Raw genomic sequence first — 26468 nt, 5'->3', positions numbered from 1 at the left:
GTTGGCCCAGGCCACTGTTGCAAATGAGATTGTCTTGATATCGAGTTCTCACGTGATTAAATAAAAAAATGAACTAGAACATTTACAAACACGTATGCAGGCACATTTTCATATGTACACATAGATACGTAACAAAAATACACGCTCGCAAACGCACGCACACATGTAAGTGTGAAGATGCCAAAAGCACCACGCACATGCAGACTCCACAGTGTGTGCACCGAGCCCTGTGGGAGAGAAAAAAAATAAAGAAAACAAAAAAACAATGTTTGGGCTTTTGAAGGCGACTGCTCCCCGAGAATTAAGGCTGGGTTGGAGAAAAGAGCATTGTGCACGTGCACTGTATATAAAGTAGCATTAACACCACACGTTTTGAGATTTTGTATGCAGGGAGAGGAGTAAAACGCAGAGGGAGATGCGAGGACGAAGGATGAGATTGTTTGGTGATATACTGTTGGGCAGCGAGATGGAAGGTTTCTGTCTGCGTGGGAGGAGGGATGAGTAGGGGATGGTTTCAGGCACACAAAATAGTGTGAAGGTTCCAAGTCTCACTTGAAAATCATGGCAGCTTACCACGGATGTTTCACCACAAAGGTGTTTAGCTGTTAAACCACGTGTTCATCAAGACAGTCAGACTGTTCAAATTGGTACTGCAGGGTAATGAACAATTCGTATTTATGTAAATTGTTTGTTCAGGGATGTTTCTATAAACAGTTATATTTCCAAATGGTCTTGGATTGTGCAAACCAGAGTACCTGGAGAAAACGAACGTGTATGAGGGGATGTATAGAATGGATAAATATAAACAAGTTCACAGAGATTATTTTACACTCATTCCATGTTACTGCCACCTTCATATCATCTCAAAGCCGGGGGGGGGGGGGGGTTTAGAAGTTTCACAAATTTGGATAATCCACCAAGCCTTGCCTCCAAACGCGCTGGATTAAAGTAACGTACCACCACGCCCGGCATGAACTTATTAATAAAAAATTGTTTTCTTTTATTATGAGAAAAATGGCTAAAAACTAAAAACCGATATTTTTACATGCAAATGTAAATTTTCATTAAATGGACGCGTTGTTGGTAAAACGATTCCTGCAATGCCAGAACAGAATCTAAGGAACTACTAAGGAGAATCACCGTGGAGACACGTCACCTCATATCTCACGTAGACATGCACATGAGATAAACAGAGTACACTTCATGCCCAAGCGATATAAACTACTGCCGAGAAAAGAAAGTAAATAATTATACCCACCCTCCACTTAATTCGGCCTAAATATGATCAATAATCCACTATATCATTTGACTGACATGTGTACTATTTGCAGACCATGAAGGAGCAGTGTCTCTCCAGAGCAGTGGTTGCCAACCTGGGGCGTGCGGACCATTGGTATCCCACAAGACCGTGAAGAGCGCTCCGCATAAATGTTGTAACTACGACTGCCCGATTGTATGCTGGTCCGCCAAAATGCGGAGGGTTGACAATTGTCTAAAGGTGAAGAAATGTTGGGAACCATTGGTCTCGCGCGTAAGAAAGGCCTGTTGAAGTGACCCCAGAAGACATTTCTAGAGCTATTTGTTCATACGAGATTTGGGGAGGGGACATGTCTCTCTATCTTACGACGTAAAGATTGTTTTTTTCTATATATATCAGAAGTCCAACCACATGCAATAAAAACAAAGTCGAACAAGCGGAAAGGAAAAAAACCCAAGGAGAACCAATAAGAGGGAGGGTGAAGACGGTGGACGTGCGCAGGTGGGCTCCATCACCAGGAACTGAGCAGGGGATGCAACATTCACCGAAGACGGTGAGTTTTCAGAGGCAAGGGGTTATCGAGAGCTAGGCTGGCAGCAACATCCACTGCCCCGGCCAGGGGGAGACACGGACGCCAACACGCAAAGCGGTGCATACTTGTCCTCATGGATCCACGGCGAGCAGTCTGAGCCTTGCTCTTCAGGAGCTCAATCCAGCTGCTGCAGCGGTCTGCAAAGGAACTGTAATCGAGCGAGGCCACTGGGATGGAGACAAGAGACAGAGAGATGGGGGGGAGGGCAAGGAAAATAAAGCAGAAAAAATGAGTGATACTAATGATGGCAGTAACCTTACCAATTATTCAAACGCCAATAGGTATAAGAGCATTGCCAGCAGTATTATCCAGGCGCTAAAACAAAATCGGTTAGACCATTGGAACCTCCTTTGCCAGTAGCAAAATATGATAATTGTTGTTTTACCCTTTTATCTGGCAACAAAACTGACACCTTTTTTTTTGTGCGCCTTTTGGTGTCATTTGGTCCAACACCATGTGAGACTGGGCTCTAAGAAAAGCTGTCTCTCGGGTGTGGACCAATCAATTTCAAGGACAGTGCATACATTATCAGAGTTGTGTTATTTGTTTGCATTCTGACCGCAGGTATTGTGGTCGGAATGCAAACATGACTCCTTGTAAAAAAGGTGTCAGTTTTGTTGCCAGATAAAAGGGTAAAAAAACAATTATCAAAATTGGTTAGCTCTTCAAAATGACTTGTGAAAAATGCAGGAATGAAAACGGTTTAATCCGTGTGAAATTGAGACGTGAACATCCGTTATTTTTAAATGGTTTGCGGGCAGATTTGTTCCTATTAAACTTGACAGTGAGATGCGTCTTGCTGTTAACGAGAAAGTACTGCAAATCCATTCACTCGTGAAACTTAAATATGAATGATAAAACAAAATACCAGAAAGAAAAATAAATTTACATAATTACGGATTTTCTTTTTCTCAAAACAAAAAGAAAAAAAATCCTTGTTTTTTTGTCATTTAGATCCAAAATAGCAACTGAAGATTAAAGCGCAATTTCCTTGGGAGTGCGATTCGATCCCCACCAACCACCTCCTCCATACACAGACCCGTGGTCGCGTTCGACCAGGGTATAAAGAGAAGGGGAAACGTGGGGGATACCAGTTCCCCTCCACACATCTTTATTGTACACATCCATGAAACCACACGGGCAGACGCACACGCGTCTCATCAAGTGGACTGGTTAACCGTTCGTATGGAAAAGCTCGGCTTACTCAACTCTGATTGCGAGAGGTTTTACTATATAATGGCATTGAAAAGTATAAACTCAATCGAACTGACAATTGACTTCATTTATTGACGTGAATCTAACTATAGGTTCAACGGTAAACTCACCATCTCGTGAACAACAATACCCCACCACTTCCCTGCAGCCTCTCCAATCAATCCAGCACATCGCTCACCAGTCCACCACAGCAGTTCACTTCATATATTGCATTGCAATGATTACTGTAACATAGCTTTTGCTGGTGCCATCACACACTCCGACGGCCCTGTAAGCACGGTATGGGATGGAAGATGCATCATACGGCATTACTCAACTCATACGGGTCTTGCAGTAGAGTACAAAGGACATAATCATGCTGACCTCTCTCATTTGGGGACACTGGTCAGGGTCAGGTTCGAGTCTGGATGGTTAGGAGAGGAGAGAGAGGAGGGAAAGGAAAGGTGGTGGTATGAGTGGTGTTGCAAGGGGGTAGCAGCGAAGGTTAAGGTCGTAAGATTAGGAGGTGAGGAGCCAGAGTGATGCGTGAAACAGGAGGGAGGTTGCCCTCACCTCTGTCGGGAGATGTGGGATGATTGCAGCGCTCCTCTCCATTGCCTGTTAGTTACAACAAATAAATAAAAGCCAAGGGAGCTCAGAACAAGGTTGCTAACAATCCAAAAACTTGCAGTCAGTTCAAGAGAATCAAACAAAGGTTACCCCTTATAGAGATCCGTGCACCTGCCAGAACGTGCAATTTTCACCAATGGATCAGGACTGACACCGGTTACGAACGAAAGATGCCCACTCGCTTTCTCTGTAAATCCGTGAAATGAAATAGGTATCCTTCATATTTAAATGTGAAACAGACTGCTATAGTATCGCAATGCCAGAAGAATGCAACCAAACGGGAATCCAGAAAAAGCAAGAGGGACACCAGTAGGAGGCAAGAGGGAGAGGATGATGCAACAAAAAAAAAGGATGGACCGATAGTGTAGAGGAGGAGGCACGAGAATGGAGAGGAAACACATGGAAACATCGGCAACAGATGGAAGATGAGAATTCTCGCCAAAGATGGAGGACTGCTGCTGGAAGTTCATGAAACCAGTGGGGCAAGATGGGAGAAAGAAAGAAAGATAAATCCATAGATAGATCAAAATCCATCACTGGAAGCTGGTGAATATGCACAGCTGTAAACCAGCACTTTGGAGGCAAGGGTTGGTGGCTCAAAGTCATGAAACTCGCTGTCCGTGGGTGTCAAAGCCGCCATCTCCTGGCTTGCCGGGGTATAGCAGCAAAGCAAGTGGATTCATTTCCATGTGTGCGGGGATTGAGTGTGACTTCCCCGCATGCGTGCGTTTCATCCGGGTCCTCAGGTTTTCTCCCACGTAGATATAAACACGAATTGATGGTGACCATCCCAATATAGAACCACAGAGCTTGGACAATTGCTGGCGCTGGTTGAGGCCACATTCCCATCTTGTCTGTGGTTTCCCACGTCTCTGACTCAAAAGTCTCTCCGAGTGAACGAAAGCTTTACAAATCCTCAACGATTGTTAGCATAGTGTATTGTTTGTTGTACCTGTGGGGTTGGATGGGGTGACGAGGCGCTGCACGTCCGAGCTGAGATCCATAGAGAACTGCAGCTGTTCGTCCGCATCCAAAGAGCCTGCGGATCGCATTCCTCCTTTGTTAAAACTACACCGTGTTTAACTGGGAACAGCACAACAACGATCACCAAGTCCCACATAACGAGCATCGTGATATAGCGTCATTCATGCAAACTGCATCTCACAACGCTGCCTCAATCCGCAAAACACGAGAGATGCATTTGTATCAAGACGTTTTCAGCCAACTAATGAATGAGATTTTAACCCTGTGGGAGGTACCGGGAGCACCCCGAGTAAACCTGCACCTGCAAGGGGGCAACGGGAGCCGAGAGGACCGGGTGTGCAGGAAAGTAAGCAAGGTAGCGAGGTCACGTGGTTAAAATATACAAGCCCATTGTGCAGCTAACACGACACAGGCAGCCTGTGTCGCGCGCTGGCGTAATGACGCACGCTGGACGCCACTCCGGCACACGCTGCTGTGTTGAAAAAGCGGTGGCGGTTGAAATGAAGGGGGTTTCTCAATGTCAGCATTTGAAATGGGCATTTATGTTATGTTGTTTTTTAAACAGAAATGTATCTCATAATCGTGACATTTTCCTGTAAAACGTAGCCGGTTGGCTGAACGTGTCTTGGTATTTTTGGATGAAAATAACACCACGCAGTTCGTAACTATTCCATGCTCGCTGCGCAGTTGGTAACAGTTTCATATATACGCCGCAAGCTTCACTCTGGCCTTCTCGCGCCACCAACCCTCGAATGCACCGACCTCTCTGAAGCATCCTCTCCAGTGGCCTGGGTGTGTCGGGCAGGAAGGAGACCGCAAGTGCCGTCACCGTAACCTGAGGAAGGGCGCGCAGAAAAAAAAGCGCCAGCAAGATGTCAAAACGCACGGTAACCGGCTGCCCTTGCAAAACGTAGTCACACCTGTACGAAGACACCCAAGTGAGCTTTCTACCTGCACAAGTCACCCACCTGTATGAGCTCGTCCTCAGGCAGAGACACGGAGAAGTTGACGTGGCATAGGCAGCATGGCATCATGGATCTGAGCTTGAAGTAAAGGCTCTGTAGGGGGCCACAACGTGAGAAAAGGACGACTTATCCAAAATCACTGAATCCTTTGATTTAAACAGTAAAAATGTACGTTTTTGCGGTTGATTGGGTGCATTGGGATCTGCGGATGATATGTACCTTACAAATGTCAATTATTATTATTATTTGTATTATTATAGCAAAACATATTTCTGTGGATCATTATTATTACTACTAATAAAGTGCACAATTTGCTGTAATAGTGTACATCAATGACCCTGCAATGCCATCATTCACATAAAGCACTTCCACAAATGACAGGAAACTCAAAATAGCCAAGTCAGGAATTAAAACAATAAATTACACTGACAAGTCATATTACGAGCACAAGTGGATGGTGTGCTCACCAAGAACTAAGAGCAGTAAAGCCCACTGTACCCTGGGTTTGGCTAAGGCCAGACTCTGGCTCAAGTGAGCTGGATCAAAACCATGACTAACTAGAGCCGGCTGTGACCAGGGTCTCAGCCTTGCTCAAGATTTTGGTTGAGCTGAGCCTGACCCAAGCCTTGGCTGAGCCACTCATACAACTTTGAAAACTGAGTGGCTCAAACCTTAACCGAGCCGTGTTGGATCCAAGCCTAAGTTGACCCACGACTAAGAATTAGATTCGACGATTGTGGCAAGCGCACCTTGAGCATGCTCTCACACATGTCGTTGAAGGCTTTGTTGCGGTGCTGAGAGGTCATGGCACCCTCCTGCATGCGGTAGACTCGCACCGCCGAAAACATCTGTGCACAAGAGAAGAATTATTCATGTGTGCAGGCACACACGTACGCAAGTACCGGTAGACACACCGCATGCATATACGCCGGCACTAATCCAGGTATGCATAGTTACCTACAGCCACATTCCCACAAAGAGGTGGAGTCGTGGTGCATTGGGGTAGCACAGTGGTGTGCTATGAACCCAGAGAATCGAGTTAAATTCTTGGCCACGGCTACCATCAGTGGCAAGGGATATCTGTACCGATCCTGAGCACCCCAACAAGCATGGGCCTGCATGGTGAAGTATAGTCAAACAACTCCCATGACTGACACAGAGTGGAGGAGGCCTTCATCAAGCAGCATTGGACTGACAAAGAGCTGTGAATTATCATGAATTTTCATGCTCACATGAAGAGGTATGCAAACAAGCACACAGGCACGTATCGATGTAGCTGTTAAAAGGCTGCTTTCGTTGCCTAACTTGGTAGCAGAGCCTCTACACTCGGGCGATGTCTGCTCCAGTTTATGTCCCTCTGGACGATGGCACTGACAAACAAATATGAATGCTTATTTATTGTTATAAAAAGGAATGTGAAAAAACGAGAGCACGCATTTGCACGTCACACGGGCACGCAAAATTACACACACATATGAATGGAAATTAATTTGCAACGTGATCCCTGTACCACTCACCTGCAGGTCAGATGTGAGAGAAATAACACCTGGAACGGTCTCCGTATTACAGATGTAAAAACCTGAAGCACAGGCAGTTGATAAAATATTCATCATATAGAACACTGGAAACATTTTGATATTATACAAAACAATGAGCCATGATAATAGCTGTACAATTTTCAGGATTATTTCAGGATTAAAGGCTGACAAGCCATGAAGGTAAATTTAATTTATGCAACCAGATCCCGTAACAATTTCAGAGTGGATATCCGATATCCATGGTCTGCCCTTTTGGTGTTCCTATGATCTGACTTTAGGCCTTTGCCTTGGTCACAAACCTCCTGGTGTCACTCAAAAGCCCGTCTTGGTGACCTCTTCTACCTCAAACATGCACACGTGTCCCAAAATCTCAATGTTATTGTCACCCCTGCCAATTTAAGATGCCATGCTCCCACCGCCCAGCAAGCTGTACCAGGCGGCGTGGGGGTGTCGGTGAGCAGTGCCTGTATGTCCTCTTCCGCATCTGCGTCGTCGATCTGCGGCACATGGACGTGGGGACACACAAGAATGTGAGGCTCGTGAGATAAACCTGCTGGCATGAGACAAAGCTAATTGCAAGCTATTTGGCACGCCAGGGAATACTGTGCTACTGACATGAATGACACGGGTGTCTTGGTTTTTGATATCAGGGTTACTCTGCATATTGCCTGCTATGACGCATGGAATAAAAACATGGGCATTGAAGAATGGAACAAAAAACGATCGGTGTGCAAAGAAGCATGGAGTGATGTATGCTTGGAATTACATTGAGAAACGAAAAGAGAAACATATTGAATACATGGCATATACGCAGGTTAAAGACATCATTTTGACTGTCGAGATAAGTAGGCAGACCACGTCACTTGCAGAGATGAGTGCCGACGGATGATACCAATGTTAGTGCTAGCAGCAAATGGAGCGAGCAAGCCAGAGAGGATGTCCGCCAACACCGCGTTGGTGGCGTTTGCCGTGAGGATGGCGCTATCACCTCGAGCACGAAGGCATCCTTCTTGCCATGGGACAGGTCGAGGTCCAACGTTTCATCCGAGCTCTCCGACTGCGAGCGGAAGACGCGATACCTTCGAACCTCCAGCATCGGCCAGTCAGGGGGATCCTCCATCTCCACCTATGACCAGAGAGAGCCAGACCATGACGATGCTTCACCGATAGCACAATCATTATGTAAGTTTGGGAATAAGACACAACAAATAGCTAAATGACAATCACGAGGCTGATGCATAGACGCAATCGTCACTTCTCATACAGGCGCGGCGGGTGGGAGGGGACGTGCACGGGGAGTCACTCTCACAGGTGTTTTGATCTCGTAGAGCTCCTTGTTTCGGGCGATGACCTCGTTGATCCTTTTCTGCACGCCACTCACGTAGCCGTCGAGCCCGGGCTCTGGGCTCTTCCCTGCCACATGGAGGCCACCAGGGGGCGGCAGCGCTGCCACAAACACAGCCGTGGCCGACTGCACGCGCGCGCGCGCACACACACAGCGAGTCGGATGGGCACATGGCGAAAACTCGACAACCATACAGTAAAGCTTTCACATAACAACTTATCGTGGCTTTTGTAAACACCATATATATGCTGAAGTGCTTTAAAAAGGTACCGAAAAAAATTCTAATTTACAGGCCTTTGTCAATGAAATGCTGGATGAAGGCCTCTCCATGGCATCCGTCATGATGTTTTTTTAAAAATCAAACTTCACCACCTCGGTCAGTGTGGGTTGGTAAAGAGTGAAGGCAGGACAGGTTCAGATATAGCTCACCGCTGATGTTAGCCGGGACTGGAACTCGGATCGTCGGGTTCATAAAGCAGCGTGCTAGCCACTGAGAACCTGCTCCACTGCCAATCAATTTGATGAAGGTAAAATACCCATTTAAAACGACAACTGTTCATTCAAGAGGATTGAGGGGTAATCGACTTACGGCAATGCCGACCAGCATGGTCTCCCCGATGGAGACGCTCACACACAGGCCGAACAGAGCGTTCATGCCGCGCAGCTTCAGCTTGTTCATGAGCTGCGTGTGCAGCTCGTACTCCATGAAGGGCAGCAGGTTGCTGATGCTCGTTGCATTCACCTCGCCTTGCGCCTTCTTTTTCTGACGGCACAGCCTGGCCGGGTAACACCATCAACATCACTGTCATCATCGGTAGCTTTACCAGAATTTCCATCATCATCATCATCATCACCACGAGCAGTCGCGATCAAATAACAGCTGGATGGAGGCCTCCCTGAGTTGCCGCAAACTCTCACAGTCCTGCGATGTCGCAATCTATCCAGCACCTGCAGACAAGATTAATTAATCGCTCCATCTCCAAGGTGAATATACTCTCGGTTGTGTTTTTCCGTTATTCTTGATCTTCGACCATCATACCTTCTTAGCGATGTGTCCTGCCCAAGCGCACTTACTTTCTGAACAGTAAAAATGTCCACAACTCATCATTGTTTTCTACCCATGTTGCAGAATATGAATTAAATAATGAAATAAAGAAAGCGGGTCAAATTGCTCTGAGAATCGTCATACGTGTTGATCATCAAAAGAATCATGACCATCGTAACTATTATCAATATCAAACTCACGATTTCTTCTAGCAACAGTAAATGCATCTAATCATTATCATCAAGATATATAAAAGGGAAATTTGTAAATATGTGTGTCTGTTCGAAATGTTTAGCATACTTCCCAACATGCAACAAACTTGATATTTGGCATATGGGTAGCTTCCAGACTGTACACAATGCAAAAATTATAAAAATAGACGCTTGTATTTTGGGGGGGGGGGGGGGGCGCAATAATGGATATATTTTGCACGGCAAGTGAGCGGTGACGTCACATCTGCGATGTCACCCACATGCGGAAGCGTCACGCAGTGTGCCTGCTGACGTCACGCATCCCCCCACCACCCTCCGCGTAGGCCGTGTATTAATCCAAGACAAGAATCCAAGTCTCGGGCGAAGCCGGGTAAGTAAAGCTAGTCAAGATATAAAATAACCATCAATAACAATACAAGCCCTCACCAATGGTCCTGTTTGAAGCCGCAGTGGAAGCAATGGAACAACATTTATAATTCCCCCAGACTGTGTCCATCTGGCAGTAAAAATAGGCACACCGCAGATAGTCGATCGGTAGGCCAGTGTGGAAAAGTTGGCCAAAAACCCTGTCGGGGGGCTTCTCTAGAGTTTCCTTTAGTGGAGGCTCTTCCACCAGCAGTGCAGCAAGTAATTGTAGAACTCCACCTTCACACCTCCACTACCGGCAGTCGCGGTCAGTGCTCACCTGGCCTGCACAAGACAGCCCTTGCCAATTATGGGCAGCTCAGAGGGGGGGTCCACAGTGGTGAAGAGGAAGTCGGGCACTTTGTGGCGCTTGCAGCAGCCACACGGCCCCAGCTGCGTTGGGAACGGCAGGTTCAGCTCGTCGTACGGCACGTGGCAGAAGCTGCAGCTCGACTCGTCCGGGCTGCGAAAGGAGGACACGGCATACAAATAAGATCCCCCGTGTAGCCTTAACAAACTGTTGGGGAAAGTGCTGTTAGCGAGCACCTATAAAGGACGGCACAACACACCAGGGGGTGGGTGGCCAACACCAAGCCCGGCCGCAATTGTCTCCCTAGTGGCGATGCTCACACATCACACCAGGTACTCATTTGAGGGGGTGTCGATCTAGGGGAGGCCCAGGACCGGTTCAGATAATCGTCACCGGTGTTGGCCGTGAGCAGGAATCACACCCGGGTTGCCAGGTTCGTAGCGCAGCACGCGTAACGCTACACTACCGCTCCCCACGGCATACACACACGGTCGCACGTGCAGACATGAAATCACAAAAAATACTCAAACGAAGGTTGTTTTTCCACTGCAGAAGCAGACCCCGTGCCGCACTGAATGAGTCGCTTAAACTCGCTCCCGGCCCTGCCTTCATGTCTCATGAGGGCCAGAGTTGAATGGTCTACTTTCGACTTGGCTCGGCAATTGCCAATGTAAAACCATCCGTACAATGGCGCGGCTCGGACAAGTAAACATGCACGCATGTACGTGCATAGGCAAAATAGGCACTGGCGCTTGAATGCTGATGTCGACCACTGCTGACATCCGATAAAGTGCTACTCAATTTACTAACGGAGTGTTGAGTCGACCCAAAACGCAACAATACTGAATACAAGTCCATTCACTCCAACCACTGCACCAACCAGTTGGGTATTTCACTTTGGCCCGACCTACTCCTCTGCCGAACCCGCCCACTACCCGTGTAGCAGCTAAGATTCTCCATTACCCATGCAGGGTGGCGGCGCCATCGCGGCTGGTTTGCCGAGAGTGGTGCTCCACCTCCCTCCGCCCCTCGTTGGCGCCCATGCCAGCCTGCCACGAGAGGCGCGCCGCCTCTGCGGGGGGCACGGCGGTGGCGGCCCCCAGTGCCGGCGGCGCGCGGCCCCCGTTGTCCTGTACCAGCCGGGGGCTGAGTACGGCTGCAGTGCCGCACGCTGACAGGATGCACACCTCCTCGCTGCACGGGAACGCGCACGCACACACACACACACGCAGTGTTACGTGGAAGACTGCTGCTGTGACACATTGCCTCATTTACAACAGACCATGGTTACGCAGGTATTTAGTTGGGTTAGTAAATCCGTCAAGTGAGTTTCCTCTCTGTAATATAACGGCACTGGGATTCCGCTTTGCCTCATTTACAACAGACCATGGTTACGCAGGTATTTAGTTGGGTTAGTTAATCCGTTAAGTGGGTTTCCTCTCAATACTGTATTATAACGGCACTGGGATTCCGCTGGGAGCGGAGCGGTGGCCCAGTGGTTCGCGCGCTGCGGGAACCACTGCGCTATGAACCCATCGACCTGAGACCGCTTTCGATATCACACGAGTGGCGAGTGATATCGAAAGCGGTCTCAGTTGCCCACGATTTCAGCAACTAACAATGGTAAAGTATTATCAGCAAATCCCAACGACCGACACTGTAGCGGATTGACAACATTTCTGCGAAAAGTAATGAATGAATTCATTCATTATGTCCATTACTCAATAAGTTCTAGCAGACCCTGGAGGTAGGGTGTTGCAAGATCCACCATAATGAATACAACAATATTGACATTTGGTGGCATAAACAATATTTATTGACTCTGATGACCTTTAAAAAACCAAATGCATATTATGACAAACTAGTGACCTTTCTTAAACCATCAACTCCACGACTTGCCAGAACCTGGTTTGACATTTTCTACAATACAAAGCTCAACTGTTTGAAACCTATATTTTCCGAATGTTGCTGGTTCTAATCCACCATCGAAGAGACACGAACACAGAAGCACACACAGCATATTTGGGCACAAGTTTGTCTGTCATGGTTGGTGACAATCAGCTCATAAACACTCACCATATGCTGGTACATTCGCTGTACCCCACTACAGCGTGACAGCCTAGGGCCTTGGCGTGAGACTTAATCTCTTGCCGGATCTCGGCCCACCAGGCGTCCCGTGTCTCAGGTTCCTCTACCGGGTGGGTGGGTGGGCGAGCAGGTACACACACACACATTAATGTAAGCAACAGTACGCGCCTAAAAACAAGCGTATAAACAATCAAGTGCGCATACACGAGCACAGAAACACATGAGCACAATGCAAACTGTGAAGAAGCATGCGCTTCCACATGAGCGTGCACACACATACACATACAAGGGCACACGTGCATCCAAACATGCATCCACACTTATACGCACACACACAACCAAGCACGCGCACACACACACAAGTGTATGCACACGAGCAGATGTGAAGATGCAGCACATCGGACAAACACGCGCAGAGGTAAACAGATGTGCAATAATTTACGAATGCATCAACTCACAAAAGCACAGAGGCAGTATGTGTGCATGAGCGTGCCACACATATGCATGGACAAGCACGTACAACAATAGCTGGCGTATGCAGGTGTGAAAAAAACAAGTGGGCGCAGGCCTATGATCACATACATCGCATTGGGCTAAATTCAAATGCTCACAGTGTGAAGTCAAATCAGTGCCCGTTAAGTAGTTGACAGTCCCATTAAATTTGAAACTACTTTTGCATGAGAGGCCCTGTTAACTACAGGTACGTAAGAACGTTTAATGTACCATCAATTTAAGTGCAATTGCTATACCAAACGTTGCATCGTACTGTGACATCCTAGCATACAATAATGATCTAGTTTTGAGAAGAGCAAAAGTTACCGTAGATAGCACACTTTGTGTTTTCAAGTGCACGAAGTGCAGAAAAAGTATAAAATTGCCTGCAAAAGGTTTCATCTGCTTGATATCCTTACTAGTGAATGTAGCCCAAATTGTTATATCAAGGAGCTTACTGGAATGCATTATGAATATAAAGCTTGATAAGTTAGATTTGACGTTTATGGCAATTCCACAAACATGTTATGTCAGTTACAGCAAAGTGACGGTACACATAGCTTCATTTCATTATATAGATAAAACAATTACGATTGAGTCGATACAGCTTTGTTGAACATAAAAAACACAAATACTTTGACAAGATAACAGTATGTGCAGCAAGTGTTTCTGCCATAACTGACCTAACATGTTTGTGGGAAATGTCCATTAATGTGGTTATTACTAATGTGTGAATTCTAACAAAATTTGTTGTTTGTTAAATGTATAAACGTATATGAACTAGCTTGAAAATTGTGCAATTTCGAAAATGTGAAAATCCATAGATTGTAAACAACCGACACATTTAAAGAAATATGCAAATCAGTTTTTAGACAATTGTGGCACATGATTTAGTGTGACAAACTGTGTCCTGCACACATCAACACCTGTTCAATTTCACCTATTACAAAATCAGAAAGTATTACTGCTAAATATTTGAAGATCTTTTTATTTTCATTTTAGCCACCACCCCCCCCCACCCTCCACCATTGAAATACAGCTGAGCACGATTTTGCTATCTAATATGTTGAAGGTCTTTGACAGATATCTCTGAAAGGTCTGCCCTTCGGAGGCATACTTCTCTCGAGATATGTCAACGAGTTCCCGGTTCACTCAGCACACGTTTGTCAAGTAACCCCTCAGAGCTGGGCTGTATCTCATCAAAACGCAACAAAAGCTAATGATTGGTCTACGATCATAAACATTGGGAACGTGATTTTATCAGGGATGAATGCGAGTCTGGGATTCTAAGTCATGAGATCTCAGTGGTGGCAGCTCAGTGCTGTGAGTTTTGGCATTCGCATATCAGCGTCAGTAAGGTGAGCCACTCCGTCCGCCTGGGGTTAAATTTAAGAACAGAAAGCAAACGAGCATAACGGACGTGGTGAATGCGCACGCAACTGGACCATCGAAAGTGTCACGACTCCAAGGTCGCAACAATGCAGACACAATGCGTTTCTGCTGCGGAGGCCAAGGTATTAACGGTTGTCAGCATCGATAAATATTTCCAAAAATACCAAAGAAGACAAAATACATTGCAATAAAAAAGTATTAAACAAAGCATTCAGCCAGTACAGCATGCATTTAGATAGGGGTGAGAGGCAGAGTCTCTAGGGAAGGTTGGCCTAATCGCATGCAAAATAGATAATACAAATAAACTACGAGAGGGCCAAAACGTGATGCGCTTATACGTGGAGGCGTTCGGGTGTTGAGAGGTCTGTCGTGTTCGTGGGTGGTGTGTGGTGTTTATGGGAGGTGTGGTGTATATGGGATGAGGCTTGGGGTGGAGATGAGTGTGACGAACTTGTGTGGGCGAGTTGGATGGGCAAGTTGATTGGGTTGTCTGCTTTTCGTATCACACACGCACACAATGTAATTCGAGCAACAACAACCTATTCATATATATACACATATACTGTACTCATTTTAGGTTAATATTTGAAAAGAATTTAGTTAAGTTCATGCCAAAACTGACTTAACCACCATACCCAGAAGTGTTTGTTTATGGATGAAATAATGGACTTCTATTCAAGGGTTTCTAACTTGTCTTTGAATTGCTTGCCAACACTGTGGGCGAAGCCCAAATGTTAAACCATCGTTTAAAGTGTGTATTGTGCTTGCTGCCATCCAGCTTAAAACACAAAGACTTTAATCTGAACACCATACAATTTCCGTCCATAGACCTGTAGGTCACACTATGACCATTAACTAACCTGATCAATTGTTATTTTGAAACATACTGATGATACATTTACATGGATAGCTACATCCAATAACAAAAAACATCTACACTTTTTATCAATCCACTGCTGGATGTAGGCTTCCCCAAGCTCTATCGGCCATGGGGGGTGTTTGACCATACTTCACCATATTGTTCAGTTCAGATATTGTTCACAAGTAAGGTTAGCCATGTCCAGAAATTTTACTCTGGTTGTCAGGTTAACAACGTGGTGCACCAACCACTGTGCCACTGCTCCACCCATCACTTGTACAGGAATGTAACAGCCCACCTCCTCTCAAGTCGTTTCAATGCAGTTTCAGTGCAATGAACACAATTACTCAACCTTCTATTGCGGTTGTTGCTGCCCTATGCAATTTAACTGTCGTGTTGAGGCAGCAACGTGTGTATAGAACCTCAAAGAGGTGAAGTGCATGCACTGGCTTACAAAGACAATCTTGCGGTTCAAAGGTCAAGGGGCAACAGGCATGGAATAGACATGGAATGATCCTATGGCTAAGAGTAAATGTCTGCACGGTTGAACGACCAGCTACTTCCCAATTAGCATGTTCACAAGTTTATATTATAAGTTGTCCTAGTGTCTCAGAAGGGTTGATGCTACTGCCTGTCGTAAAAAAGAATCCTGCCAGAAATGCTAAGACCCTGAGTTCAAATCTAGTTTCCAGCCACCCAAGAAAAAATTGAGATCTCAATCGGTGAGTTTGATGGCTTCAGCCCGGTCAAGAAATACGTTTTGTTTTGTACTTCTTCAAGCCTTGGCAATCTGTGATGGCTTATTCAGCTAAAAAATGGAAAGTGAACCACCTGTTGTGGAGATGGTGAGACACTAGTCGGTTGGGGAGATGGTTGTGTTTGTAAGAATTGTGGTGAGAGGCTGTCCGTGGTGAAAATGAACACGTGCCCTAATGTAACTTTGGCATTTACAAGGAGTGATTAATTAATTATACTGGTAGGAACCCACTGGTTCCACCAGCCCACAGGGGATTATTGTGTCCGCCCGTCGTGCAAGGAGGGGCTGGGAGAGGAGGGTGGGGAGGGGTGGGTGGGGAGGGGCTGGTCACCCCGTGGTGCCCTTATAAAACTCAACGTTTAACCTACTCACGCCGGCTTGTGCCCGCCCTCACAGTCGGGCATATTTGCGGAATACACCACGCCGCCGTTGACCCTGGCCATTGACCGAGCAACCCAACGTTCCTACCAGCTCCCTCCGCAGGAATGTGTTAATGTCAGGTGTGGAGGGTATGTGTGCCTATAATTCGTAGCTATGGAAGTGTGGCTGATGCATTGCACAGAGGGGGTTGCCTGCATTATATACCTACTTGCAGGCAAGTAAATGAGCAACCATCACAACATAGGTACCCCCCCACCATCAAAGCATAAAGCAGTTAAATCACCTAGAGGAACAGCTTCATCATATTGATGAACGAATCGAGGGACTGCCCAGAACGACATTATTTCACATCTCTTCAAAAGGCATCTTACAGCAGCCACAAGACAATGCCTTTCATAATTTTTCTATTGTTTAATTATGTGTCAGCGCATGTCAATCATCAACTATTTCAGGTAATAAAGAAGAAGAATTAACATCCCTTCTTGTCAGAATATTTTTCCGATGAGCTATGAAGGCCACCCTCCACACACCACGTCGGAGATGGGGGTTGTACGACCATGCTTCATCACAGTGGTCACTGCAGGTTGGTGAAAAGAGTGGAACAGGAACCGCTTCAAATATTACTTCTAAGCAATGTCAACCGTGGTTGGGAATAAAATTTAGTTCATAGTGCACACAGCATTGCGCCAACTCTCCACCCCGAAACACTCACCACAGTACATATCTGTGTGTGAGTGTATATATAGGTGCGTACAGTGCCGATTATCTGAACTGGTCCTGGGCCTCCCCTAGGTCCACTCAGCCTAAAAATGAGTACCTGGTGTGGTGCGTAAACATCACCGCTGGGGAGACAAAGGTGGCCGGGCGTGGTGTTGGCCACCTACCCCCTCGGGTGTCGTGCCAGCCTTCATGAGGTGCTCGCTAACAGCACTTTCCCCAGCAGTCTATCTTTATGCTGTGTATATGTAATATCTTCAATAATGGCGGGAGACGAGTTGACGGGGCAGCACTCTTTATTCACAACGGTTGCACACGAACCAGTCCCAACCGAGATAACACCTATATCACACGTGCCTGACTCGGCCACGTACTCCGTCTTCCCCGTGGGGTACGCGCACCTATCTCTGCCTTGACTCAGGCTCTCCGGCTACGCTCTCCCTACGGGGAGCTATCAGACCCCTCTTGTCAGACTACGGGTCTCGACCACTGGGCTACACAGCCCGAGCCCTTACGAGGGCGTCGGACCGTGAATCCCAAGGCCTCGCCTCTGAGCCTCTCAGAACCCCGGCCCTTACAAGGGCAGCGGGGCTAGGGGTCCCAGGGCCTATCTCTTTCTCCGTCTTCTGTCTTCACCGGTTACCAACTCCCCGAGTGCCCGCGCGCATCGCCTTACATAGCCCTCCGCTCCCGAGGGGGCGGAGCCTATGCGGACCGCGATGTGAGCACCCACTCGATGTAACCAATCACCACGCGCTGCCTCACGATCCCTCCTGCCAGCGCGTATCACCACTACATATACACAAATGTACCCTGAAATAATAGGCGATGTCAAACTGAGGGAAAACTACATTTCATTGATGACTGGGCTGAGATAATCAAACTCTACGAACTTATTGCATTTAAATCAGGAGTAGCTGGTTGTATATGTAAAAAATAAAAACCTTAATTGGAATATGTTCATTTTGACTTAAATGACAAACTATAGAAAAATGTGGCTTCACTTGCGTTATACAGCCAGTCATGAGGCTCAAACTAGAATGTTAACAATGTTGGGCAAAGTGCTTTGACAGGAACTTCAGCCCATAATCACCAGGTCAATAAACTTCACTAAATTTCATCAGGAAAATGTGTTCAGTGTCTCAGGTACTTTGATATTTTTAGTTTTTATAAAAAAGTGAAGACGGTTACCAAACCCATTCCATAACCATCCGGGCTATACAATCCTTCCTTCATTACACCCCCCCCCCCTCCGCTAATTCCATAATCTTACACAAATGAGGTTTATGATGGCTTTGGTTCTGTATACCAACTACAGCACTAATAACTACTTGGAGGTGGGGTTTGTGGATTACATAAGGATGAGAGCCATGATATGCTCAAAGCCCATCTCCTGAGAGAGGTGTTCAACATAACTGGAAGTTTCTGCCTGACGTATGGCAGTATTTGATTGATGTTCTCTTACATGCGTAATGACAATAGAGCCTGCATGAGGTGTGAGGGGACTAGTGGCCACGGGAGGTATTGACAGAGAGGTCAACCTACAGCACGAATGCACCAGTTGCCACGGGAGGTAATGACAGCAGGGGTATCAGTTGTGAGTGCAAAGGGACTAGTGGCCACGGGAATGTTCGAGAAGGGGGGCGTGGTCAGGTGACGGAAGAGGACGGCGGAGTCTGCTGGTGGAACGAGCATCCAGAGTCAGCGAGAATGTTCGAGAAGGGGGGCGTGGTCAGGTGACGGCGGAGTGTGCTGGTGGAGCGAGCGTCCAGAGTCAGCGAGAATGATCGAGGAGGGGGGCGTGGTCAGGTGACGGAAGAGGACGGCGGAGTCTGCTGGTGGAACGAGCGTCTAGAGTCAGCGAGAATGTTCGAGAAGGGGGGCGTGGTCAGGTGACGGCGGAGTGTGCTGGTGGAGCGAGCGTCCAGAGTCAGCGAGAATGATCGAGGAGGGGGGCGTGGTCAGGTGACGGAAGAGGACGGCGGAGCCTGCTGATGGAGCGAGCGTCCAGAGTCAGCGAGAATGTTCGAGAAGGGGGGCGTGGTCAGGTGACGGCGGAGTGTGCTGGTGGAGCGAGCGTCCAGAGTCAGCGAGAATGATCGAGAAGGGGGGCGTGGTCAGGTGACGGCGGAGTGTGCTGGTGGAGCGAGCGTCCAGAGTCAGCGAGAATGATCGAGGAGGGGGGCGTGGTCAGGTGACGGAAGAGGACGGCGGAGCCTGCTGATGGAGCGAGTGTCCAGAGTCAGCGAGAATGTTCGAGAAGGGGGGCGTGGTCAGGTGACGGCGGAGTGTGCTGGTGGAGCGAGCGTCCAGAGTCAGCGATAATGATCGAGAAAGGGGGCGTGGCCTCGTGTTGAGAAATAAGGGAGATGCACGGGAGACTCTGGGCTGTTGACGTGGGATTTCCGCCTGATGTCAAGTGAACGTGTCTTCAATGAAGTGCCATCTCTCAAGAGAAGTGTGTCAAGTCGTCATTACACATGTAAAGTATCTCTACTTATCCATGATTTGTCAATTCCAAAGAAAAATACGTCTAAAAGGAATTTGCCAAATATAAAAATTGTGGCTTCTCCTAAAATGTGTCCTGTGTTCACAGTGGAGTTTTTCTGGGTAAAAATTTCAAACTGTAATAACCACTTTCATCGGTGTTACATATTGGCAGTTAAAACACGAGACAGTTACGGGACTATTGACTCGAAATAGCCAAAGTGGGCGATGATCATAAGGATATGGATAACAATGATGATAATGCCGTCTATCACTGGAGTGCCATGAACGGGAAGGTGATAAGGCGACACATCCATGCAGGGGAATGGCAGACAGGTGAGCGGGCAAGCGAGCAAGCAGCCGGGTATAATGGCAGACAGATGTACAAGAGGCATTTATGGATGTGAAGGGTGAGGTTTTGATAGCCAACACGATACCTGACGCGAAACTATTCCAGTCAAGCAGTTTGTGAGAGCGGGTGTTACCCATAATCCCGACAAAGGCTGAGTTTGGAAGAGCAACCAGCAAAGGCGTTAGAAACCATCAACGTGTAAGAGCGAGAACACGCATACACAAACACATACACACACGCATTAAACACATGCATGCACACGTGAAAGCCCAACAAATGAAATTAATGTACAGTCTTGGTTTCAGTGTTACGTTTTCTTGGGCTTTTTAAAAATTCAGCAATAACAATGATCTTTAGTCAGGTGGTAGATCACTCGACTCACAATCTTTGTCAGAGGTCAACACCTCATGGCCCTCAGAGTTCACTAAAAGAGCACTAACTTGCGAGACTTTAACAGTGGCTGTACTTGGGAGACTGGACCTTACCACAATAACGTGGAATTTCCACCAAATCACCCTCAGTATGCCCAATCTTAGATGTGAGAAGCTAAACAGATTAAGTCTGCTTAGTACTTGGATTAAGACACTGCCTGGGAATCCCAGGTATTATAAGCTTGGGCTGTACAATGACCATGTGATGGCAATAAAGCTTTATACAATGTTAAATATATCTATGCAGAGACTTAATCCCCTTGTATCTATGGATTCTACCATGTTATTTGGTTTCCTCCCACATGCCAATGGAATTGCCCAACCATCCCCAATGCAGGACACTCTTGAAAAAGCTGTATCCAGATTCGGTGAGACTTTTATGGTTATATAGAGGGACATTATTACAGCATATCATGGCATCATTATTTTAAGAGCCCAGGAGGATGACCAATTCTTCTGAAGTCACAGGCGGCTTCTACAAACTAATCTCACAAGACTCCTTACTGCTCCACAAATAGAGGCTCACCACATGTGAATAGTCCAATGTGCCTACGCTCTCTCTCTCTCTGAAATAGTTGTGATTGGCCACCTTACGTGACAAAGCAAACAATCTATACGATAGTTTTTTTTCTGTACATTATTTATCAACCAAGCTCAAACCATTTGACTGGCTACACTTGAGGAGTTTGGGTACTAAAAACAGAGCCATATGACTCCCAAAGCATCAACTGGATTTTCATTATTTGAATGGCATTTGCTCAGTGAGAAACTAAACTTAGTGAGGGCTATATCTACGATACTATTTGTTTAGTTTTAGACTTAAAATTCCGGTACCAATTTTTGTTTCAAATATTATATTCCATTGCTCATGTGTGCACAGACACACTATTACAAATAAGCATTGAGTATGCAGTCTCACAAGCATGCACTAAACACCAGAGGTGTGGACTCGAGTCATGTGACTTGGACTCGAGTCAGACTCGAGTCATGAATTTGATGACTTGCGACTCGACTTGGACTTGCATAACAATGACTTTGTCCCACCTATGAGATGTGGACTCGAGTCATGTGACTTGGACTCGAGTCAGACTCGAGTCATGAATTTGATGACTTGCGACTCGACTTGGACTTGCATAACAATGACTTTGTCCCACCTATGAGATGTGGACTCGAGTCATGTGACTTGGACTCGAGTCAGACTCGAGTCATGAATTTGATGACTTGCGACTCGACTTGGACTTGCATAACAATGACTTTGTCCCACCTATGAGATGTGGACTCGAGTCATGTGACTTGGACTCGAGTCAGACTCGAGTCATGAATTTGATGACTTGCGACTCGACTTGGACTTGCATAACAATGACTTTGTCCCACCTATGAGATGTGGACTCGAGTCATGTGACTTGGACTCGAGTCAGACTCGAGTCATGAATTTGATGACTTGCGACTCGACTTGGACTTGCATAACAATGACTTTGTCCCACCTCTGCTAAACACACACACACATATATCTCATGCATGCATACATACAAAATTATAACAGGCACTCATAATTTTAAAACCAAAGATCGTATTATATATATTGAAACCCTTTGAAAATCCACAGCTGGATGAAGATCTTACCACGCTCTGTCAGCCATGGTGGTTGAGTCCAAGCCACAACGAGCATCAGTGACGAGTAATACCTGACCCGGCCCTGGCTACACCATTCCCCCTTCACTAACCCACACTGACCGTCATTGTGAAGCATGATCAAACGACCCCTAGGGCTGAAAGTGTGCGGGGGGGCCTGCATCCAGCGGTGCGTATTGCCAAAGGGATGTTAATTATTGATTATTTTGTATTTCACGAGCTCTGATTTTGACCTTTAGGAGACCACGTGCATACTGTCTGTCATATAATGCCACTTTCAGAGTCTGCCAAGGCCGCCTAGACACTATACATGAGACTTCTCATCGCAATAGGACACGCATGGATATGCCACCACCCACACGTTTAGATTTGCATGTGTAACAACAAAAAAAATGTGCGTGAAAAGCATCTCGGTGCACGGCAAGATATTTTAAATACATCCCTGATAAGTATACACTCTCAAGCCGGGTGACAGTAATTATATGCTACAGCCCTCTTCCAATGCACTGCTGGATGAAGGCCTCCCCATACTCTCTCTGTTGGAAGGGCTGTTTAACCATTCTTCATCATGCTGGTTCAGTGCGGGTTAGTGAAGGAGGAACCAGGACCAGTTCAGATATCACCCGCCACTGATGTCAGCTGTTGCCGGCAATTAAATTCAGGTCAATGCAGTAAGCTTACCACTGTGCCATTGCTCCACCCATAAAACTGTTTAAGGACCCAACAATAGATTCATAGGTCTCCCATTGCATTCACCAAGGGTCCATCTTACCCGTGTAGCCTGCTTTTATCATCTGGAAAACAAGTGAGCAGTTTGCACCCGCAGCTGCCTCAATGATTAGAGATGTAGGTTTAAAGGCTGGAATATATCAATTAATTTGCAAAATCAGATGGGTTTTTTTGTGCAATCACAGGTGACTGGGCTGAGACCATCAGGGTTGCTACAGGTTGACATCTCTAATAATCTTGGGTGGGAGTACAATAATTAAAGCCAAGATCTCAGCAGCTAATTGCTTGAGCCAAAGAACCACTTCAAAGTCTACGACATTTTCATTCATATTCAAGCCTAGTTTGGATTGAGGTAATGGAGAATGATATAATTAGTTCACAACACACATTTTCAACTCCAGTTCTCACAGCACCTATAACGTTATCCACAGATTGACCCATTGACAACAACCACATCAAGGCTTGTGCCAATTGTTGAAGATTTTTGCATTCGATAAAAAAACATGATGAAGAGTTTTACTGCCAAAAAACTCACTGATACTTACCAATTCATGATGGATTTAATTGCCAATGACTTCATCAGACATTGGGTATTTATCAAATGGTACAGATTTTCAGTGCTACAGATGGAAGTATTGTGATTCCATTTAATAAATACTTTTTATTTATTTATATAGTCTCATTTGTATTGGTTTTGTATGTCATTTGCAAAGTTGTGTTTGCAGCATCAGAGAACTAGAACACACAATTTGAACAAATTGTGTGTAAATAATACTTTCTCCTGCATATTATTCGATGCATGTACCCAATATATTTTGATCGAAACAATAAGAAAATTTTACTCCAATTGCGCAAGTGGAGTCATCAGTCAAACACAAGTTATTCTGGAATTTCGTCAGTCAGAAGATGATCGCATCATGTTTCCGAAGAGCCGTAAAAGGTTACGCCACGGGAACACCATTAGAAAGATTTAAAATCGTCTTTTCTGACCCCAAAAAAACGGAAGGTTGTCCTTGATGCCCAGTAAAGAGTGGTTCGCTGGATGTGATCTATCCAACATATCTGAAGTGTTTAAGTTTCATAGATATATAAACCAAACTAAGTGAACAACACATTTCTTGCAAACATTTTTTTACAGTCATAAGCCATGAGGCTGAGACTATGCATGAGGAACTGGTTTAAACGTGGATGGATTGGCGCCCAAAATAAAACCCTGGCTCAATATTCTGACATTGCCATTACAACCCCAGGGTAGACCCTCAGCCAGCTTTAAAAATATATATTTATCTAAAAAGACATTTTGAAAATGTCTGCACAAAAACAAATACACATATTTTCAGCCCGGGTGTAAAACTGAAAACTGGAGTGAACACAATTTTACACAACTATGAGACAGAGCCATGCAGAGCACTTCCACTGCAGTGGCAATGATTTAGGCAGGAGAGGTGGGTGTGAGTGCAGAAATGTTTGGATGGAATCCACAGCACTCACCAGGGTTGTGAATTCGGTCGAGCAGTTTGACTGAGCGGGCGCTCACTACGCCGGCAACGTGGATGAGGAACCCGGGTGGGAAGGAGGTCAGGGTGAAGAAGGGGAACTCCTAGACGGGACATGGGGAGGAGGGGGGGGGGGGTGAGTAGAAAAATATGATTGGTGGCGAGGGATAACTTAAAGTGTCAAGGTGACTAGAGAATGTTAGAAAATAAGATTAAGGAGAGTATGTAAAGTGAGAAGATTAGAATTGAAAGGAGACAGTTTTTGGGAGAGAAGAGATGATCATGGTAGGAGGGAAGAGAGCTTGGAAAGAGAGAGTGAGCAGTCTAAGCGCGCAAGGATCTTAAGACATGAACAAATCAAGAGTGGCAGCGCATGCCAATAATCCAGTGCTTTGGAGGCAGGGTTGAGAAATCATGGGTAACTTATCACTTGCATAGACCTCCAACCTGAGGCGTTGCGAGGCGGACAAGCAACGGCAGTACAGGAAAAATGTTCCGGACCTGGCTGCGTGGATTATAATTTCACAATTTCAACGCGCATAGTAATCACGCGCACAGGATGAAAAAATGCTCATTTGGGAGGAAAACGGAGAACGCAGGAAAAACCCCCCACACACACACACGGGTAACACTCCGCATTGCCGTATTCTGGCCACCTCACAGCCACTCAACTACTGTACAATACCAGGCTTCCGAGGTCTGACACGATCAGGCACATTTTTGGTGATTGGGACATCGACAAAATCAGGGCACCATAGTGGTGTCTCTCTCAGAAAGGAGCCAGCAGGGAAGAAGGATGGTGCTCTCTCACCAGTTGGTCCATGGTAGCGGTCGTGTGCTGCCGACTCAGCATCTTCATGGAGTTTCCATCCCGGCCACCGCTGCCACTGCCGACACCCGCTGGGTGGAGGGGGGGAGATGGGGACAAGGGGTACGCGGAGGCACTGGCGGACGGGAAAGAGCAGGCGTGCTACGTTGTGGGTGGCAGAGGGCAGTGCAGCTTGCACCGTGCTATGCCACCCACGTCTATGCCCGCCACCTTCACTAACCCGCACTGACCAGCGTGGTAAAGTATCGCTAAATAACCCCCATGACTCGCACAGTCTCGGGATGCCCTCATCCAGCGGTGGATTGACAAAAGGGCTGATGAGCAGTTCCGGTTTCGCTTCACATGCAGTTGCATGGTTCAGCGTTTAGATTGTCTCGCCGGAATCGTTATATTTGTAAGCCGTTCTCTTTTACTGATTTTTCCAACAAAACAACATCCGTATTGACCATGGACGGATAACGGGTTGAGTCAAACCCCCCATCCTGAAAATGCACTTCAAACCTTACAATTGACAATTCAATGCTATTGCCAAGTTGCTACCCAGCATAATATTATTTTAATAAATAATTTAGTAATTTATTAGATATTAATTTCACCATTTAACAACTACCCTACCCTGGAAATTATTCTCAATTAAGACAGCAGCAACTGGTGTTTCATCTCAGTTTGGACCGTTATTTGCCTGAAAACCATGGTAACAAAGTGCAACGATTTCCTCAGGCAAATACGAGCCGAGATTATAATTACCCAGCCTGAGCAACAGAAAGTAAATCGAATTTAACTTTAAAAAATAGTTTAACTCGTACTTTATTGTCTAAAAGCGCAGCTGGTGTAACAGCAAGACAGTTCTGTAACAAATTGATGGCTGAAGCCAAATTTGGTGCAACTGATATTTATCCTTTTAACTCTTCCTCACTTTAAACTGCATTCTCAACCACAAGGATGTGTCACCTAAGTTTTAATGTCAACTTCAACTAATTGTGATTATGGTGGTCGTAACTTCTGTTCATGGAAACATTCCTACTACTGGGCCTCAGACGAAGGCTTCATGTTTTATTTACAGTATATCGTGAGGTGGCCGGGTAGGTAGTTAAGTTTCATATTATGACGAGCTCAGAGCCAGCACTTCATATAAATAATGGGCTTAAGACCTGGGACACCAATCGAGGCAAAAGAAAACTTCTCATGTATAGCAAGTTTTACAATATCAATAAATCACCAATTAATGCATAACACTCCCTAATTGCAAAGAAACGAGAAGAGGAAGAACAGTTAAGTTCACCATAAATTGACCAAAAAACCGGTGCATTATCATCTGGATAATTCAAATAGGTGAATTTAATAAGAA

The 26468-nt window shown here is 46.1% G+C and overlaps 1 protein-coding gene across 3 annotated transcripts in view; it reads right to left on the bottom strand.

Annotated features, from left to right (window-relative positions):
• The window catches only part of C2CD5 (C2 calcium dependent domain containing 5), a 66727-nt gene that overhangs the window by 12174 nt on the left and 28085 nt on the right, over window positions 1-26468 (bottom strand). Inside the window, exons 9-24 of one of the 3 annotated variants that reach the window (XM_078594211.1) lie at window positions 25103-25191; window positions 24287-24395; window positions 12555-12669; window positions 11442-11672; window positions 10449-10631; window positions 9096-9282; window positions 8471-8632; window positions 8150-8287; window positions 7595-7658; window positions 7141-7202; window positions 6373-6471; window positions 5627-5716; window positions 5421-5493; window positions 4627-4713; window positions 3618-3662; window positions 1916-2017 (exon numbers count right to left, since the gene is read on the bottom strand). In XM_078594211.1, the coding sequence (XP_078450337.1) occupies window positions 1916-2017; window positions 3618-3662; window positions 4627-4713; window positions 5421-5493; window positions 5627-5716; window positions 6373-6471; window positions 7141-7202; window positions 7595-7658; window positions 8150-8287; window positions 8471-8632; window positions 9096-9282; window positions 10449-10631; window positions 11442-11672; window positions 12555-12669; window positions 24287-24395; window positions 25103-25191 (1836 nt within the window). The remainder of the gene's footprint in view (window positions 1-1915; window positions 2018-3617; window positions 3663-4626; window positions 4714-5420; window positions 5494-5626; window positions 5717-6372; window positions 6472-7140; window positions 7203-7594; window positions 7659-8149; window positions 8288-8470; window positions 8633-9095; window positions 9283-10448; window positions 10632-11441; window positions 11673-12554; window positions 12670-24286; window positions 24396-25102; window positions 25192-26468) is intronic. The other 2 variants (XM_078594212.1, XM_078594213.1) reach the window with 2 other exon arrangements.

The sequence above is a fragment of the Lampetra planeri genome, chromosome 5 (genome assembly GCF_965212315.1).
Source record: "Lampetra planeri chromosome 5, kcLamPlan1.2.h2, whole genome shotgun sequence".
NCBI classification, from domain to species: Eukaryota; Metazoa; Chordata; class Hyperoartia; order Petromyzontiformes; family Petromyzontidae; genus Lampetra; species Lampetra planeri.
The sequence above is the reverse complement of the archived record's forward strand: the minus strand, read 5'-3'. Positions and strand labels throughout refer to the sequence as shown.